Raw genomic sequence first — 16623 nt, 5'->3', positions numbered from 1 at the left:
CACGCCGCACGGCTCTGCAGCGTGACGCCGCGTCCCCCTCCAATAGTCTGCCGTTTGGACTACGACGCCCAGCATGCATTGCGCCCAATAAACGAAGCCGCATTCCCAGCTCATACAACTTCCGTGCGGGGTTAATGGGTTGCAATGGTTCTGACAGGAAGAGGGTGGTTGTTTTGTTTAAAATATTAGCTTGTTGCTTGTTTTCCAGCTGGTGGAGCCAGTATGCAGTGAACAGGTCACTCTTCCTATTTCGTATCTCTAAGCAGAAGGGCGTCCTTTCTCCTCCGTCGACGTCACCTCTTCCGCCCCAAAACCCCAGCTCCCGGCAACCATTTCGGCCGCGGGGCTTTCCGATTGGTCAGGCGGGCGGGTGGGCGGGGCGAAAGGGCGAGTGTCGGCCAATCGGTGCTTCCCGACGTGCCTTGCGAGGGAGCGCTGAGGAGAGCCCGGAGGCGAAGACGTGTCCGGTCCCGGAGGCGGAGAGGCTAAGGCGAGGGAAGCGGAGCGATGGCGGCGGCGGGGACCCAGGGTGAGGCCGACGAGCTCTTCGACGTGAGGAACAACTTCTACATCGGCGCTTCGCAGGCGGCCATTAACGAGGCGCAGCGAGTCAAGGTGACAGTAGAGCCAGAGGCGCCGCGGGAGGGTCTATGGGGATGGATGGCGCCTCCCCGGTGGAAATTGGTGGTTGTTGTTGTTTAGTCGTTGAGTCGTGTCCGACTCTTCGTGACCCCATGGACCAGAGCACGCCAGGCACTCCTGTCTTCCACTGCCTTCCGCAGTTTGGTCAAACTCATGTTCGTAGCTTCGAGAACACTGTCCAACCATCTCGTCCTCTGTCGTCCCCTTCTCCTAGTGCCCTCCATCTTTCCCAACATCAGGGACTTTTCCAAGGATTCTTCTCTTCTCATGAGGTGGCCAAAGTCTTGGAGCCTCAGCTTCACGATCTGTCCTTCCAGTGAGCACTCAGGGCTGATTTCCTTCAGAATGGATAGGTTTGATCTCCTTGCAGTCCATGGGACTCTCAAGAGTCGCAGAACTCCAGACACTCCAATGACAATAGGGACATCCTAAGGCAGACATCCCCAAACCGCGGCCCTCCAGATGTTTCGGCCTACAACTCCCATGATCCCTAGCTAACAGGACCAGTGGTCAGGGATGATGGGAATTGTAGTCCAAAACATCTGGAGGGCCGCGGTTTGGGGATGCCTGCCTTAGGGTGTCCCTATTGTCATTGGAGGGTCTGGAGTTCTGCGACTCTTGAGAGTTTGGGGATTCCTGTACTAAGGGAAAGTGGGACATTCCGGGATCAATCAGAATCTGGGATGGCTTTTGTAAATCCGGGACTGTTCCTGGAAAATAGGGACACTGGGAGGGTCTGTAAATAGCATTTAACCTTTACAAAGATAGAATGCATTACTGAATAGTTTTTGTGTATGGCTCCTGTGCTCTCTAGGCCATAAACAAGAAGCCCTATCTAACCCTGAAAGTGGCACAGCTGCTCCTTAAGGATGTTGTTCTAGTAGTTATCACCAGAGTGTAACTCCAAACATATCCTTGAATCTTCCTGGGAGATAGGACAGGTGAAGGGAGTGAGAGAGAATGGAATGTCAACAGCCTGCCAATGGCCTGTTTGTCAGGGGAACGGTGATCAAAATGTGACGTTTGTGCTCAAATCCTGCTTGCAGCTTTTGCTTTGGGACAATTGCTTGGCCCAAGCATGGTGGACTAGATGCCCAACCACCCCCGGCCTGAACCAGCTGGTTTTTACATTTCTATGAGACTTTTTTTTACAGGTTCCTCTTCTATGTTTCCCCCCACTCCTGTCCTTCAGCTCTGCAAATGATTCTACTCCCCCCCCCTCTTGTTTCTTCAGCCCTCCAGTCCCGATAAAGAGCTGGAAAGGGATATCTTCCTGTATCGTGCCTACATTGCCCAGGTGAGGCTTCTGAAAAAAGGACAGTTTGCCTGCTTCCAGGCTTGCCCAATGTGTGGGTTGAGTTTTGAAGTTCCACATGTGTTTCTTTATAACACCACTTTTTTATAACACCTTGAAAGTAACTGTCTCAGAAACAGCCATGCCTTCTATCTTTCCAAGTTCACTTTTGAGACTTCCCATTTCTCCTTTTGTACAGCGAAAATATGGCGTGGTGCTGGATGAAATCAAGCCCAGCTCACCTCCGGAACTCCAAGCTGTGCGGATGTTTGCAGAATACCTTTCCAATGAGAGCCAAAGGTGGGTCTGGGTGCCCAAACACAGCAGCCTTTCTCCTGGAAAATCAAATTCCTAGGAATGCTGATTGGATTCTAGCATAATATCCAGATTTTAAAATTGCAGCACACTCTGGCTGGCAGGTTGACCCTCAGCATGTATAAGCTGTCCCCAGTTATCCCTGTTACATATGTAGATAGATACTATAAAGACATTTCACCAAAATGAACTTTTGAAGAGCTTCCCATCGTGCAGCAGTGGAAATCATTAAAAAAAACCTAGCTCTATCCCATTGATATAAAATAAAAATCCTTTGAATTTAGTTACAGTATTGCAGAAAAAAATACACATAAGTTATGGGTCTCTAAGGGGCAGGAAGATCCTGATCTTTTCCACTCAGTGTGGTGGGATTTTATTTCATGTAGTTTAGTTTCAAATATCTCTCCCGCTTCCATTCTAGAGAATTATGGTTGCCGTGATTTTAGACTTGATGTTAATTCATGTGCTTAGCTTTCGTAGGCCCTGGCTCTTGTGGGATATATTATTGGATTTTTGTTCTTGGTTTATTTGTCTCTGTGGTTCTATAAGAAATTTGATAAGTAAGAAAAATATTTTTTTAAAAGAAACTCTCAAGGATGGTGTAAAGCCTGGGGAGAGCCTACTGCAAAAGGGGTGCAACCACTGAAAAGTCCCTGCCTTGTGTGGTCCCCTCAGATGTTGTGCATGCAGTGGTAGAAACTTAGGTGTATAAGCTAAGTGTAAAATGGCACCTTAAATCTGGCTTACGGTCGCCGCAACAAAATGTCTAGGCGTCATTTTTCCCCCAGGGGAATTTTTAAATTATTATTCAGTTCATTTCTATACCACTTTATATTTTGAAAGAAAAAACCTCAAAGCGGCTTATAGCGCATTAAAACATCAAATAAAACAATCCAGAATAAAACAAATTCAAGCTTCAAGGAAAAGATTTCAGATCCTTCTCTGAGTGACATTTTGCTTCCCCCATATTTATTTGCCTACTTAATTTATAGAGGTGCCCCATAGCAGAAGGATTTTAGGAAGGCAGTGGGGTGTAGTGGTGAGAGTGTCAGACTAGGACAGGGGTTGGCAACCTGCGGCCCATGGGCCACAAGAGCCCACGGGGGTTGTTTAAACGGCCCACGTGTCGCCCCAGAACCAAGCTGCCCACTCGGTGATTCCCCACGCCCTGCGCTAAACTGGTGCAGCGCGAAGCAGGGACTCGCTTCCGCATGCGCAGACGCGATCCGGCCCATGGAGCGATCTCCACGGGAGTGAACCGGCCCAGGTGAGGTAAACCTTGCCGACCCCTGGACTAGGACCTGGGAGATCAGGGTTCAAATCCCCACTCAGTCATGGAGCTTTCTGGATGACCTTGTGAGTCAGTCACAGCCTCTTAACCTACCTCACAGGGTTGTTGTAGGGGTTAACTGAGGAGGGGTGGTGGTGTTGGATAAAAAGGTGGGAGATAAATGCAATAAATAAGCTCTTCTGCTGACTTGCTTAAGAAAGCTGGAGGGGCCAGCCAGATGGAGATGTTAGTCGCCAACCTGGCATCCAGAGAACTCCGTGTGGTCACAGTTGGCCTTGCGCCAGTCGCAAAACACGCCTGGGGAATTTCTAACACTAGGTGTTCAGAGAGGGGCCTGTGAAAAGGACCGCAGGATCCAGGGATCATGTGGGGAGAGGCGAGGCAGTCGCAAGTGTGCTTGCAAGTGGTGTTTGTTGCCATTAACGGTGGTCTTCAAAGACACCCTGGGGCAACTCACAGGTAAGAGCTGGGAGTGGTGGGGTCTGGGCTGCTTCCATTTCCTGATGCTTACTTTAGTGGCATTCCTCTCTCTCTCCCTCTCCCCACCTTGGGCCCTGTGTCAAAAGAGATGCGATTGTGGCTGAACTGGACAAGAAGATGGTTAAGAGTGTTGACGTCACTCACACCACTTTTCTTCTTATGGCGGCCTCGGTCTACTTCCACGACCAGAACCTGGACGCAGCATTGCGGGCCTTGCACCAGGGAGACAGCTTAGAGGGGTGAGTGAAATTGAGTTGTTGTGGCGGCAGCTTTTCCCCCCTGGCTTATAGCTCAAACAGAGGGGGTACCTCCTACCCCTGAACTGTGCCAGCTGACCTTTATGAGAACAGCTGTTGAAGAATTGGTGCCTGAGTTTGATTCCCCCCTCTTCCTTCCCTGTGCCTTTTCCCTTGTGGTGTGTGTCTTTTTAGATGGTAAGCCTGTGGGCACAGAGCGCCTTGTTTCAGTTGAATGCATGTCAGCCGCTCTGGGGGGAGCCTTTTGGGTTGAAGAGCCCAGTACAAACGGTCAAAACAAAACTGCGGCCGGGGCTTCTCCAGCAGATTGGCTCCTTCCCTATTTTGAGGAACTGATAGCCAACCACATTCAAAGAGTTGCACTGAGTTGACTCTAATGCTTGCTCTGCTTGGAGTAGATGCACTGAACTGAGTGCACATGGCTACGTTAGGTCTGCTAATTTCAGTGGGGCTACTCTTGAGTAGGTGTTGCTCAGGACCGCAATACCTCAAGGGCCGCCTCTTTCCATATGAACCTACCTGGACCCTGAGATCATCTTCTGAGGCCTTTCTTCAAGTGCCTCCACCACAAGAGGTCTGGAGGGTGGTAACACGATAACAGGGCCTTTTCTGCAGTGGCTCCTCATCTGTGGAATGCGCTCCCTAGGGACGTTCAGCTGGCACCTTCATTATACAGCTTTAGGCGCCAGGCAAACACCACCTTCTTCAACCAGGCCTTTGGCTGATTGCCGTCCAATGCCCTTTTAAAATGTGTCGTGGGAGGGGGGGACTATTGGTTTGTTGTTCTTACTTTTGCTGTGCATTTTGGGTTTTTATATTGTGTTTTTATGTTGAGAACCACCCTGAGACTTGCCGGTATACAAATTTAATTAATAATACTGATACTACGGTAATAGCAAAATAGGACTAACATACACCCCATTGAAATTAATTCAACTAAGTTAGGTTCTATCTGCACTGAACATTTAAAGCAATATATTTTAAACGGCAAATAATACCAGGAACTGTAGTTTTCTAATTACAGGTAGGTAGCCGTGTTGGTCTGGGTCGAAGTAAAATAAAAAAATTCCTTCAGTAGCACCTTAAAGACTAACTAAGTTTTTATTTTGGTATGAGCTTTCGTGTGCATGCACACTTCTTCAGATACCAAATATCAGATACCAGATATCTGAAGAAGTGTGCATGCACACGAAAGCTCATACCAAAATAAAAACTTAGTTGGTCTTTAAGGTGCTACTGAAGGAATTTTTTTATTGTAGTTTTCTAAGGCTGCTGAGAGATAATAGAGTTATAATTATTGGAGTGTTTTAACAACCGATCCTTCCCTGGGAACTGTAGCTCTGGGAGAGGAATTGGGGGTATCTCCTAACAGCTCTTGGCATCCTAATCAAACTACAGTTCCCAGGATTTTTTGGGGCCCTAAGCCCACGAGTCTTTCAGACGTAAAGAACTTGGATCTTGTCTGGCCAAAGGGCCACAGGCAGCAAACTCACAGGTGCAAGTTCCTAAAACTCTCCTTTCTCTCGTTCCCCCTAGCATGGCAATGACTATTCAGATCCTTCTGAAACTGGACCGCCTGGATCTGGCCCGGTAAGTTTCCCCAGAACTGGAGCCGCTTTCGGCACCAGCTTGCTTCTGTCTGTCCATCCCCTTGTCCGCCTCCTCCTGCATGTGCGGTGCAATGCGAAAGCAGCCACAGAATGCTTGGCTCTGTCATGCATAAGCGAGGTCCAGTTTGGACCCACATGATCGGAGGCCTCTGCCCTCAGCAGGTCTTCTCTGAGCAGCAGCAGCTCAGAAGCTTTTAGGCGTGATTTTGGATTCTGGATGGGTCTTCTCAATGTTGCCAATAAATTATTATTTGTTTATATGTCGCCACTCTTGGCAGCTGCAGACAAAAAAATAGTAAAAACACAATGCAGCATCAAACGCTAAAAGCTTTCCTTTACAGGGATGCCTTCAGATGTCTTTTAAAAATCACATAGCTGTTTATCTCCTTGGCATCTGAGGGGAGGGCGCTCCATAGGGCAGGCGTGACTACTGAGAAAGCCCTCTGCCTGGTTCCATCTAACCTCACTTCTCTCAGGGAGGGAACCGCCAGAAGGCCCGTGTCTGGGCTGAACAATGTGGGTGGAGACGCTCCTTCAGGTACACAGGGCTGAGGCCATTTAGGGCTTTAAAGGTCAGCACCAGCACTTTGAATTGTGCTCAGAAATGTACTGGGAGCCAATGAAGATGCTTTAGGACCGGTGTTATATGGTCCCAGTCACCAGTCTACCTGCTGCATTCTGGATTCGTTGTTGTTTCCAAGTCACCTTCAAAGGTAGCACCATGGAGAGTGCATGGCAATAGTCCAAGCAAGAGATAACCACTCTGGCAAGACATGGAGTAGACAGGCAGGGTCTCAGCCGGCGTACCAGCTGGAGCTGGTAGACATCTGCCCTGGGCCATCCCTAACCATTGGGAAAGGGCCATAACTCAGCAGCAGAGCCTTAGTCTGAAGGTCCCAGCTTCAGTCCCCATCAGCATCTCCAGGCAGGCTGGGAGAGAGTCTCTGCTAGTCAGTGTAGACCAGGGGTCGGCAAACATTTTTTTAGCCGCAGGCTGGTCCACTGTCCCTCAGACCTTGTGACGGGCCAGAGAAGCAGCACTGGTTACAAGAAAGGAGATTCCAACTAAACATCAGGAATAACTTTCTGACAGTAAGAGCCGTTTGACCATGGAACGGTCTCCCTTGGCGGGGGAGGGGGATTTAAGCTGTGAAACTTATTTTGAGGTTTCTAAGCAGAGGATAGATTGCCCTCTGTCCTGGATACTTGTCTTGAGATTCCTGCATTGCAGGGGGTTGGACTAGATGACCCTCAGGGTCCCTTCCAACTCTACAATTCTACGATTGTATGATGGGAAGGACCACAGAGGGCTTCTTGCCAATCTTAGAAGGGAGGGAGGGAGACTGATGTTTCAATAAGGCAACTTTCTATGCTTAGGTATATCTGTTCCCCGAAACCAAGAGGGCTTTGGTCTGGTTCCCAGCCCCCCCTATTCTCTCTCTCTCCATTCTCCAGAAAGGAGCTGAAGAAGATGCAGGAGCAAGACGAAGACGCAACTCTGACCCAGCTGGCGACGGCTTGGGTGAATATTGCCATGGTGGGTACCATATCATGCATTCCTGTGTCAAGAGTGAAGCCAAGTCATTGTGTCATTTTTTTTATTAAAACACTGGGAGATGGTCATGGCCTAACAGCCCCCTCTTCTGAAAAAGGCTTCAACATAGGGAATGGAGAGACTCCCCTAGGAAGAAAGTTTGCAGTGTTTTGGACTTTTTTAGTTCAAAGAAAAGGTGAGAAAGAGATGGCATGGCAGAAGGGTACAAAATTACACATGGCATAAAGACTGGAGAGAGGAAGGTTTTCCTCCCTCTGTCATAACACCAGCAAAGCTGAACGTTGGAAGTTCCAGGACAGACAAGAGGAAGTACCATAGTTAACCTGTGGTACTCCCTGCCACAGGAGGCAGTGATCACCACCAACCTCGACAGCTTTAAAAGAGGATTGGACAAATTCATGGAGGAGAAAGCTACTGATTGTTCCTAGCCAGGGTGGCTGTGCTCTGCTTCCACGGTTGGAGGCAGCCGTGTGTCTGAATACCAGTTGCAGGAAACCCCAGAGAGGGACGGTGCTCTTGTGCTCTGGCCCTGCTTGCAGGTTTCCCATGTGGAGCATGCGGTCGACTCTGGGCTCGGTGGGCCGTTCTCCTGTTCTTCACCATGGCTAGGGAGCATCACGCCCAGGGGCCACATGTAATCCTCCAGGCCTCTCCCCTGGCCCTGCTTTGCACCATCCTTGGAAGGTTTTGTTTATTTTATTTATGAAGGGTTATTGTTTTGTTTGTTTTTTCGGTTAAATTATTTACTTGTGTTTTATTCTGTGAACTGCCCTGCGATCTTTTGATGAAGGGCGGTATGTAAGTATAATAAATAGAAATAGTGGGGGGGAAATTGCCTTCCTGGAAATGTGTCGTCAGAACCCTTTCTGGACAGAGTGGTAGAGTGAGGGGCATGCGTAGGAATGTGCCTGCCTTGCTCCACCCACTTATTACCTTTAGCCCCGCCCACCCTGCCTTGGCCCAGGCAGGGGAAGCAGCCCTCTGGCTGGAGAAAAGCCTCTCCACTTGTGATTCTCTCTCTGCAGGGCGGTGAGAAGTTGCAAGACGCCTACTACATCTTCCAGGAGATGTCTGAGAAGTGGTCCCCCACCCTCTTACTCCTCAACGGCCAGGCCGCTTGCTACATGGGCCAGGGCAAGTGGGATGATGCCGAGGGGGTGCTCCAGGAGGCTTTGGACAAGGTGAGGGACCCCCCCTGCCCACCAAGAGCCTCTGAGATCCCCACCTGGGAGGCGGTCCGCGCAGCAGTGGCTGTTCCCCATTGTAACTGGCGGGGTGGAAGCCAGGGAGCCCCAACGGCAGATGTAGCCAACCAGAGGCAGAGCCGACTCATTCCAGTTTTGGTCCTGTCCTCTGCTCAATGAGGACTAGAACTTTGGGACTTACGAGGTCGTCTCACCCCGTCAGCAGAGCTGCCCCTGTTACAGGTGCTACATAACACCTGCTCCACATTCAGGGTGGCAGCTCCTAAACTTTGGAACTCCCTACCACTTGAATTCTCCTGCCAACCTAGCAGTTCGAATGCACATCAAAGTGCAAGTAGATAAATAGTTACCGCTACAGCGGGAAGGTAAACAGCGTTTCTGTGTGCTGCTCTGGTTCACCAGAAGCGGCTTTGTCCTGCTGGCCACATGACCCGGAAGCTGTACGCCGGCTTCCTCGGCCAATAGAGCGAGATGAGCACCGCAACCCCAGAGTCGGTCACGACTGGACCTAATGGTCAGGGGTTCCTTTACCTTTACCAATTGAATTCAGGCAGGGAGACTCAGCCCCATGTGGATTGCACCTGGCATCTTCTGCGGCCCAAGCAGGTTTTGTGCCACTAGCTCAGGGGCAGAGGAATCACAAGCTGGAGGAATTATCAGCTGGCCTGGTTATGAGGTGTCCTCCCTTTTTAGAATCGCAGAGTTGAAAGAAATTCACCCAAGGGTAATCCAGTCCAACCCCTGGAATGCAGGAAACTTGGCTAAAGGGTCTGTTCCCCCCCCACACACAGGTTGCCTTCCAATCTCTGCTTAAAAAGAGTCCACCACCCTCTGAGGGAGTCGAGCAGCTCTAACGCTCAGAAAGTTGAGTCGGTAACTCCTTTCTTGCAATTTGAATCCCTTGGTTCAGCTCCTACCCTCTGAAGCAGCAGAAGACAAAAGCTGGCTCCATCTCCTTTAATTGTTGATTCCCCCCCCCAAATCTCCTTTCCTACAGGACAGCAGCCATCCTGAAACCCTGATCAACTTTGTCGTCCTCTCGCAGCACTTGGGGAAGCCTCCAGAGGTGAGGGCCGCCTCCTCTCTTTTTTTGGCCTGGCGGGGGTAGGGGAATCTTGGCAACCCGCCAAACTCCAACTCCCAGCATCCCTGGCAGCGGTCAGGAGTCCAGCAGCATCAGGGGGGATGCAGATGCTCCTCTTCCATATCTGAAAACTAGCATTCCCTATGCCTGTTTCTCGCTTCATGGCACCTTCTATGTTTCCTGGCCTGCTCCAAAATCTGTGCTTCCTTTTCTTTCCAACTACAATCTGGGGTGGGGGAGACATTTGCACCAAGTGAAGCTTCCCAGCTGAGACCTTAGTGGGATTTCTTTCTTTTTTTAAAGACCTTACATTAAAAAGCATACAAAGTGGGAAGCGTCTGTCCCCAACTCCTTGCCTTCTTCCCTCTCCACTGTCCTTCATCTAGGAAAATCAGTGCCCATCCCACCCCCATCTCTCCTCCTCCCTCCCTTTTTAAGGATATTCCCCTCCCCTAAATATTTGCTCATGTTAATCTGAATTTCCTACACTTAGTGGGAGAGACCAGAGGGTATTCTTTGGTTTCATGTTGGTGCTTATTATAGTTTTATTCTTATTCTTGTTATTTGTTATTTTTTTAATTTCATGAAATGATTGTGGGAAAACCTCAAAGTGATGTATAAAAAGGAAAACTTCCTAGTTGCTTGTTACTCAAAGCTCTCCAAGCGACATGCAGCAGATTTTTAAATGTTACCATAATAAACATGTGTTAGATTTTAAAGAACACATTTATATATATATATATATATATATATATATATATATATATATATATATATATATATATATAAAACTTAAAACAGAGTTGCATAATAAATCAAACTCTTTCCTCCCAGCTTTGCAGCTGTTCTCAGGGGCACGATTGAAGTCTTCCTTTGTTAAGCCGTGAAACTCTGGAGAGATGTGTAGCTCTACCTTTGGGTCCATAGGGACAGTTTGCTCCATAACTGTAACAGCGGCAGGAATTTCTGCCAGCCCCCAAAGAGGAAAATGTCACAATCCCAGCCCATGGAAACCCCCCCCCCCCGGGCCATTTTCTCTCCTCCTGATGACCCCTTTGTCTGACTCTCCGTCTTCTTCCTCCCTTTGAGGTCACCAACCGTTACCTGTCACAGCTGAAAGATGCCCACCGACACCACCCCTTTATCAAGGAACACCAGACCAAGGTAATAGGACTGTCTCTTCTCTTCTGTTCACCCACCCAGACCGGGTCGGGGGGTCGGGGCGGGGGACGGGGACATCATAGAATCATAGGACTTGTAGAATTGGAAGGGACCCCGAGTGTCATCCAGTCGAACCCCTTGCAATGCAGGAACCCCAGCTAAAGCCTCCATGACAGATGGCCATCCAAGGATGTAAGAACAAAGACAGAGCTTTTCAGCCCAGGGTTTCCTAAACTTGGTTCTCCAGCTATTGTTGGACTACGACTCCCACCATCCCGATTTAGCAGGACTAGTGGCCAGGGATGATGGGAACTGTAGTCCGGAAACAGCTGGGGACTCAAGTTTTGGAGACACTGTCTTGGAGCTCCCATAAGTTGACTTGCCCCCCCCCATGAGAGCAGTGGGCCGGCAGGGCACTCCCTCACACATTCACAAGGATGTGCCTAGGGAGACTCGATTCCATGCAGGGCATGAACTGTGGAACTCCCTCCAGCAGGAGGCAGTGACGGCCATCAACCTGGACAGCTTTCAAAGAGGATTAGACAAATTAATTGATGGCCACTATCCACAATGGCCCGGCTCTGCCTCGACGGTCGGAGGCAGCCGTGCTCCTGGATCCTTTGATGGTGTTTCCTGCTTGGCAGGGGGTTGGACTGGATGGCCCTTGTGGTCTCTTCCGATTCTATGATTCTATCCCAGTAGCTGGAAGCTGCAGGAGTGGAGCGCTGCTCTTGTGCTCTGGTCCTACTGGCAGATTTCCGGTTTGGGTGTGGTTCACGCAGAGAGGCGAGCAACAGCCTCCTCTTTCATGTCAGGCAATTCTGCTACCTCCAGTCACGTGGAGGTGAAAATTCTGCCCCCAAGCAGAGACTGATTGAGAATGCTGCAAGGTTAGATCATGCAGAGATGCAACAGGCACAATGTTGTGTGGATGGACACTTTTTTGGGGGGGGAGGGGTGTTCTCTGGGACCTTGAACAACTTCTAATGCACCGTTTGTGATCACTATCCATGGCCGTCTGTCAGGGATGCTTTAACTAAGGCTCCTGCGTGGCAGGAGGTTGGACTAGATGACCCTCGGGGTCCCTTCCAGCTCTACATTTATGTTATTCTAGGTCTGTTTCAATCAAGGTTTCATCCCCTTGTAATTCACACTCATCTGTCTTGTTTGCCTTGAAGGAGAATGACTTTGACCGCCTGGCTTTGCAGTATGCGCCCAGCGCCTAGACTGGCTGGGTGCAAGGAAGCTCCGGACGGCAATGTCTTGCAGAGCAGCATTCCGCGTGCCGGGATCATCGCTTCTCCCGTACAGGTGAAACCTGACACTGGTTCTCCCCACGCGGGTCCGCCATGGGACAGCATCGAAACCCCAAAACATTTTTTTGCCCTGTGCTATGCAGAAAAGAGACTTCTGCAGACTGTAGTTCGAAACATTCCCAATAAAACCTCTGCTAGATTTAACTACCTGGCTCTTTCTGATTGTGAAAACCTTAAGCCGCCTTGGACTAGGGCAGAGCACCTGTCTTTGCAGCCCAGAATCGTCAACGTGGAGCTGAACCTGGGGCTTTATGGCTGCCGCGCTAAGCTGAAATCATTTCCCTGCCCCACGAGTTCACCTTTGTGGGAGCCCAGTGATATTGACAGAAAGTTTGTTTTGCGCCCCCCCCCCAGACCAGAAGCTGCCCTCCTCTCCTTCTGGTCCCCAGGACTTCACCTGGACGGTGCCCACTCTCCCTAGGGCGGCCCCTTTCCTTGGCTCAACTCCAAGCCCCTGCTTGGGTATTTCCACCTGGCCATAACAGGGGTGGGGCCTATTTACTGCCCAGACAGAGAAATATGCTTTGGGAGGATGTACAACCAACAAAGCCTATGGCTTCACAGACCCAATCCGGACTCCCCAACTCTTCGGCTAGCTCTAATAAGAGCTCCGGAGCGAGGAGGGTAGAAGTCGCGGGGGCCATTTTGAGCGGCAACGTTATTCTAGCAGGGAGAAGCTTCAAGCCGAAGGCGGAGAGCGCTGGATTCTTCCGAAAATAAAACGATTGGAAAAGACTGTAAGTAACCTCATGATTTGGATTATTATAAAACAATTTGGATCTGGGAGAGAGGGGAGAAAAGAGGAAGCCACCCCCCCCCCACGGCAACAAAAGAGACAGTAAATAGAAACCCGAAGCCATAAACAGAAGATTTACAATTCAAAGGATCCCTCAAAGGCATCAAAGAGAATCTCCCCTTTGATGCAGGGTGAAAAGGGGAGAGAGACTGCGGTTTATGACCCCTGCAATAAGAGGTACAGCCTAAGAAAAAACCTTTCCACTCGGGAGCCGGCAGCCCAGACAACCCAGTGAGTTGTCAGGATTTATAAGTCAAATTTTACTTCACTTTGTATTTCTGGACTTTGTGGAATTTCTTTTTTGGCTTAAGTGTTTGTGAAATGTGAGTTCGAACTTTATTGTCAATAAGACTTGAAGAATGCAGCCAGCTTGTTAAAATGGAGTCGAAAAATAAACTGTGATCATATTCCACCCCACGTGACAAGTTTTGACCTTGGCAGGACTGAAATATGTCAACAAAAAAGTGTTCCCCTGAGTTCCAGCGGTCTGTTTTGACCTTAATGTGGGAAACAAGAATAGAGTTATGTCAAGAGGAGACACGACGGCAAGAGTTACAGGAAAAATTCCAGGAGGTGATGGCGGAATATGATTTTTTAGGAGATGAAGCTTTTGACACTGAAAAAGATGAATGTGAGAATGACAATGATGGGGAAGGAAAAGAAGAAGATGAGGATTGTGATGATTCAACACAAAATGAAGCACACCACGAAAAAAATGATGACTCTACTCTACAAAAAGTTGGATGGAGTGCCCTGCTTTTGAGGGGGGCACGATTGGTATCATTGGAACTCCAGAACGCCCACAGGGAAGAAGGAAAAAATATGCAGAGAAGAGAAGAAATTCAGGGGTCCTGTATGGTGGCCTGGATGACAAAAGACTGTAAACAGGGGGTGGGGTGAAGGGAAAGTGATGTTGTGATTAAGGATGGATTAACAGGTTTATAACTGGTCTGCTGATTTTGGAATTTGCTGGATTGGGGGGGGAAGCCGGCAATCGGGGATGTAAGGTTAAATTGAGAATAGTTATAGTTTTAAAAGTGAATGGATTTTGGAAAATGTGAAAATATGGAGGCTTATAGAGGGAGAAAAAAAACAAAAAATTAGGCACGGGAAGAGAAAATGGGAGTTTGATTTCTCAGTGATTTGAATATTAGATGAAAATGTTAACAATTGATTTATAAGTTGTATAAGATGCAAAGGTGTATTTTTATAAAGTAAGAAACTGTTGCAGATGATAAAAAAGGGATGAAAACCGGGGAAGGGGGGGGAGGGGAAGCCCACAAAATATGGTTTTACAACTATGAATGCAAGAAAAAAAATTTTGTTTTGTATTGTTTTTTCTTTTTTCTTTTTTCGCCCTTTCTTTTTTTTCCCCTTTTTTCCTATTTCTATTTTTCTCTTTTTTTTTTTTTTTTGGTATGACAATAGATGGTTGGATGGATGTCCTCCTGCGTACTGCCCTGGTTTGCTGGAGCTCCCTGGTGGCAGGGGGGGGCTTTGGGGTCAGGGGAGGGGGGGGAGGACAGAAACCCAAGCATAAAATGGACCATCTCTGACTGTTCACATACATGGGATACTTCTGTGGCAGGGGAGGACCCATGTGGGTGGGTAGGAAGGAGGTGGAAAAGGGGTTTAAGTATGTACCTTTTTTTTTTTGCCTTTTTGTATTTTGTAAAATTAATAAAAAGTATGTTCAACAAAGCCTATGGCTTTTGGTGTAGCCTAGGCATCCCCAAACGGCTGCCCTCCAGATGTTTTGGCCTACAACTCCCATGATCCCTAGCTAAAAGGACTAGTGGTCGGGGAAGATGGGAATTGTAGTCCAAAACATCTGGAGGGCCGAAGTTTGGGGATGCCTGGTGTAGCCCAAATCTCTCTCTCTCTCTAGACAATGGGGCCCTTTGCTGCTTTTGCCTGGGGCCTTACACACATACTGGCATGCACACACACACACACCCAAGGTGGAAATTCAGATCATGCCGCCCTGAAAGGTTTTCCTCACACCCTGGGATAAAAGAACCGTTTCCTGACCCTTGGGGTTTCCTTTACTTTTTATTTATTAGTACCAGTAGATACCAAATGAAGTGTGGGGGGGGGTGGGGTTCATCTTGAAGTCCTGGCAAAAGATTGCCAGGATTGGGGACATGCCTATAGATTTTGTTTGGTTTTTAAATATAATAATATTTTATCCCCTTTTCCATATAGAAAGTTGCATTTATTACTCAACAATTTTATTCCAGTTCAACAGAACCAGTGACTTCCCACTTGCCCAGCATCAATGTTTATATCCTAAATTACATACAGGTGAAACTCGGAAAATTAGAATATCGTCGAAAAGTGCAGTTATTTCAGTAATGCAACTTAAAAGGTGAACCCAATATGTGAGATAGATGCATGACTTGCAAAGCAAGATATGTCAAGCCTTTATTTGTTGTAATTGTAATTATTTGTCGTTAGGCGGGTCAATTATAAATGGAATGTAATTAATGAAATGTACTGTAATAGCAATGTTTATTTTTGTATTATTGTAACTATTTGTTTTATTACTGTGGAATTTCCAAAAGAAAGCATTTGTAAAAATTAAAAAGTTGCATTACTGAAATAAATGCACTTTTTGACGATATTCTAATTTTCCCAGTTTCACCTGTACAATGGCATTTTAAGGTCCTGTCTTATCTAATTTCACCCTAACATGTTTCTTAATATTAATTTCTTAATATGTTCTGCTGTTTTCTTACTCTCCAAACACCGCTGTGGCTTTCACTTACAAGAAACAACTTTTTATATAACTAGAAAAGTCTCCTTTAAAATATTCAAAATTTGTATCTCTTATCAATGCTAGCAATCTTCCCATCTGCATGTTCCAAGATAGATTTTTTGAATGTTAGGGAGCCCATAATGCAGCGAGGTTTCAGAAGGACAAGTTACTTGTTGTTTACTGTTGTAACAATTGTTTTCTCAAAATTTATCTTCTGTACCATGAAAATAAATAAAAACATTTTTTTAAAAAGAAAATAAATAAGTAGTGTTGGGAAGGGGCCTTCAACTCAAATCAGATCTCACAACAGTCTTGATGCCTTCTTTTCCAGGGTAAGCTGCTCAAAAGACTCAAACCTTATTCTCAAGGCCTTGGGCAGCTCTTGCGCAGGAGTACAGCCAGCCGAGATGCATGAAATTTCAAGGGGGGAAAGGGCATTTTCCTGTTTCGTGCAAGACAGGAATCATAGAATCATAGAGTTGGAAGAGACCACAAGGGTCATCCAGTCCAACCCCCTGCCAAGCAGGAAACGCCATCAAAGCATTCTTGACATATGCCTGTCAAGCCTCTGCTTAAAGACCTCCAAAGAAGGAGACTCCACCACACTCCTTGGTAGCAAATTCCACTGCCAAACAGCTCTTACTGTCAGGAAGTTCTTCCTAATGTTTAGGTGGAATCTTCGTTCTTGTAGCTTGAATCCATTGCTCCGTGTCCGCTTCTCTGGAGCAGCAGAAAACAACCTTTCACCCTCCTCTATATGTCATCCTTTTATATATTTGAACATGGCTGTCATATCACCCCTTAACCTTCTCTTCTCCAGGCTAAATATACCCAGCTCCCTAAGCCGTTCCTCATAAGG

At 47.7% G+C, this 16623-nt stretch overlaps 1 protein-coding gene across 1 annotated transcript; it reads left to right on the top strand.

Moving 5' to 3' along the window:
• Positions 1-419: 419 nt before the first annotated feature.
• COPE (coat protein complex I subunit epsilon) lies at positions 420-12354 on the top strand. The gene is made up of 10 exons (XM_035118996.3): positions 420-615; positions 1877-1939; positions 2136-2236; positions 4109-4261; positions 5816-5869; positions 7345-7426; positions 8470-8625; positions 9647-9715; positions 10823-10897; positions 12073-12354. The coding sequence occupies exons 1-10, from the start codon at positions 508-510 to the stop codon at positions 12118-12120; spliced, it is 909 nt and encodes a 302-aa protein (XP_034974887.2). The 5' UTR covers positions 420-507; the 3' UTR covers positions 12121-12354.
• Positions 12355-16623: the final 4269 nt, after the last annotated feature.

Source organism: Zootoca vivipara, chromosome 6 (assembly GCF_965207765.1).
Source record: "Zootoca vivipara chromosome 6, rZooViv2.hap1.1, whole genome shotgun sequence".
Taxonomy (NCBI): Eukaryota; Metazoa; Chordata; class Lepidosauria; order Squamata; family Lacertidae; genus Zootoca; species Zootoca vivipara.
This window is presented reverse-complemented; position numbering and strand designations above follow the sequence as displayed.

Excerpts from the sequence above, each read along its gene's own strand:
- COPE (XM_035118996.3), top strand. The coding sequence starts at position 508 with ATGGCGGCGGCGGGGACCCAGGGTGAGGCCGACGAGCTCTTCGACGTG. Across the intron at positions 5,870-7,344 it reads GACCGCCTGGATCTGGCCCG|AAAGGAGCTGAAGAAGATGC; the intron begins GTAAGTTTCCCC and ends TCCATTCTCCAG. Across the intron at positions 9,716-10,822 it reads ACTTGGGGAAGCCTCCAGAG|GTCACCAACCGTTACCTGTC; the intron begins GTGAGGGCCGCC and ends CCTCCCTTTGAG.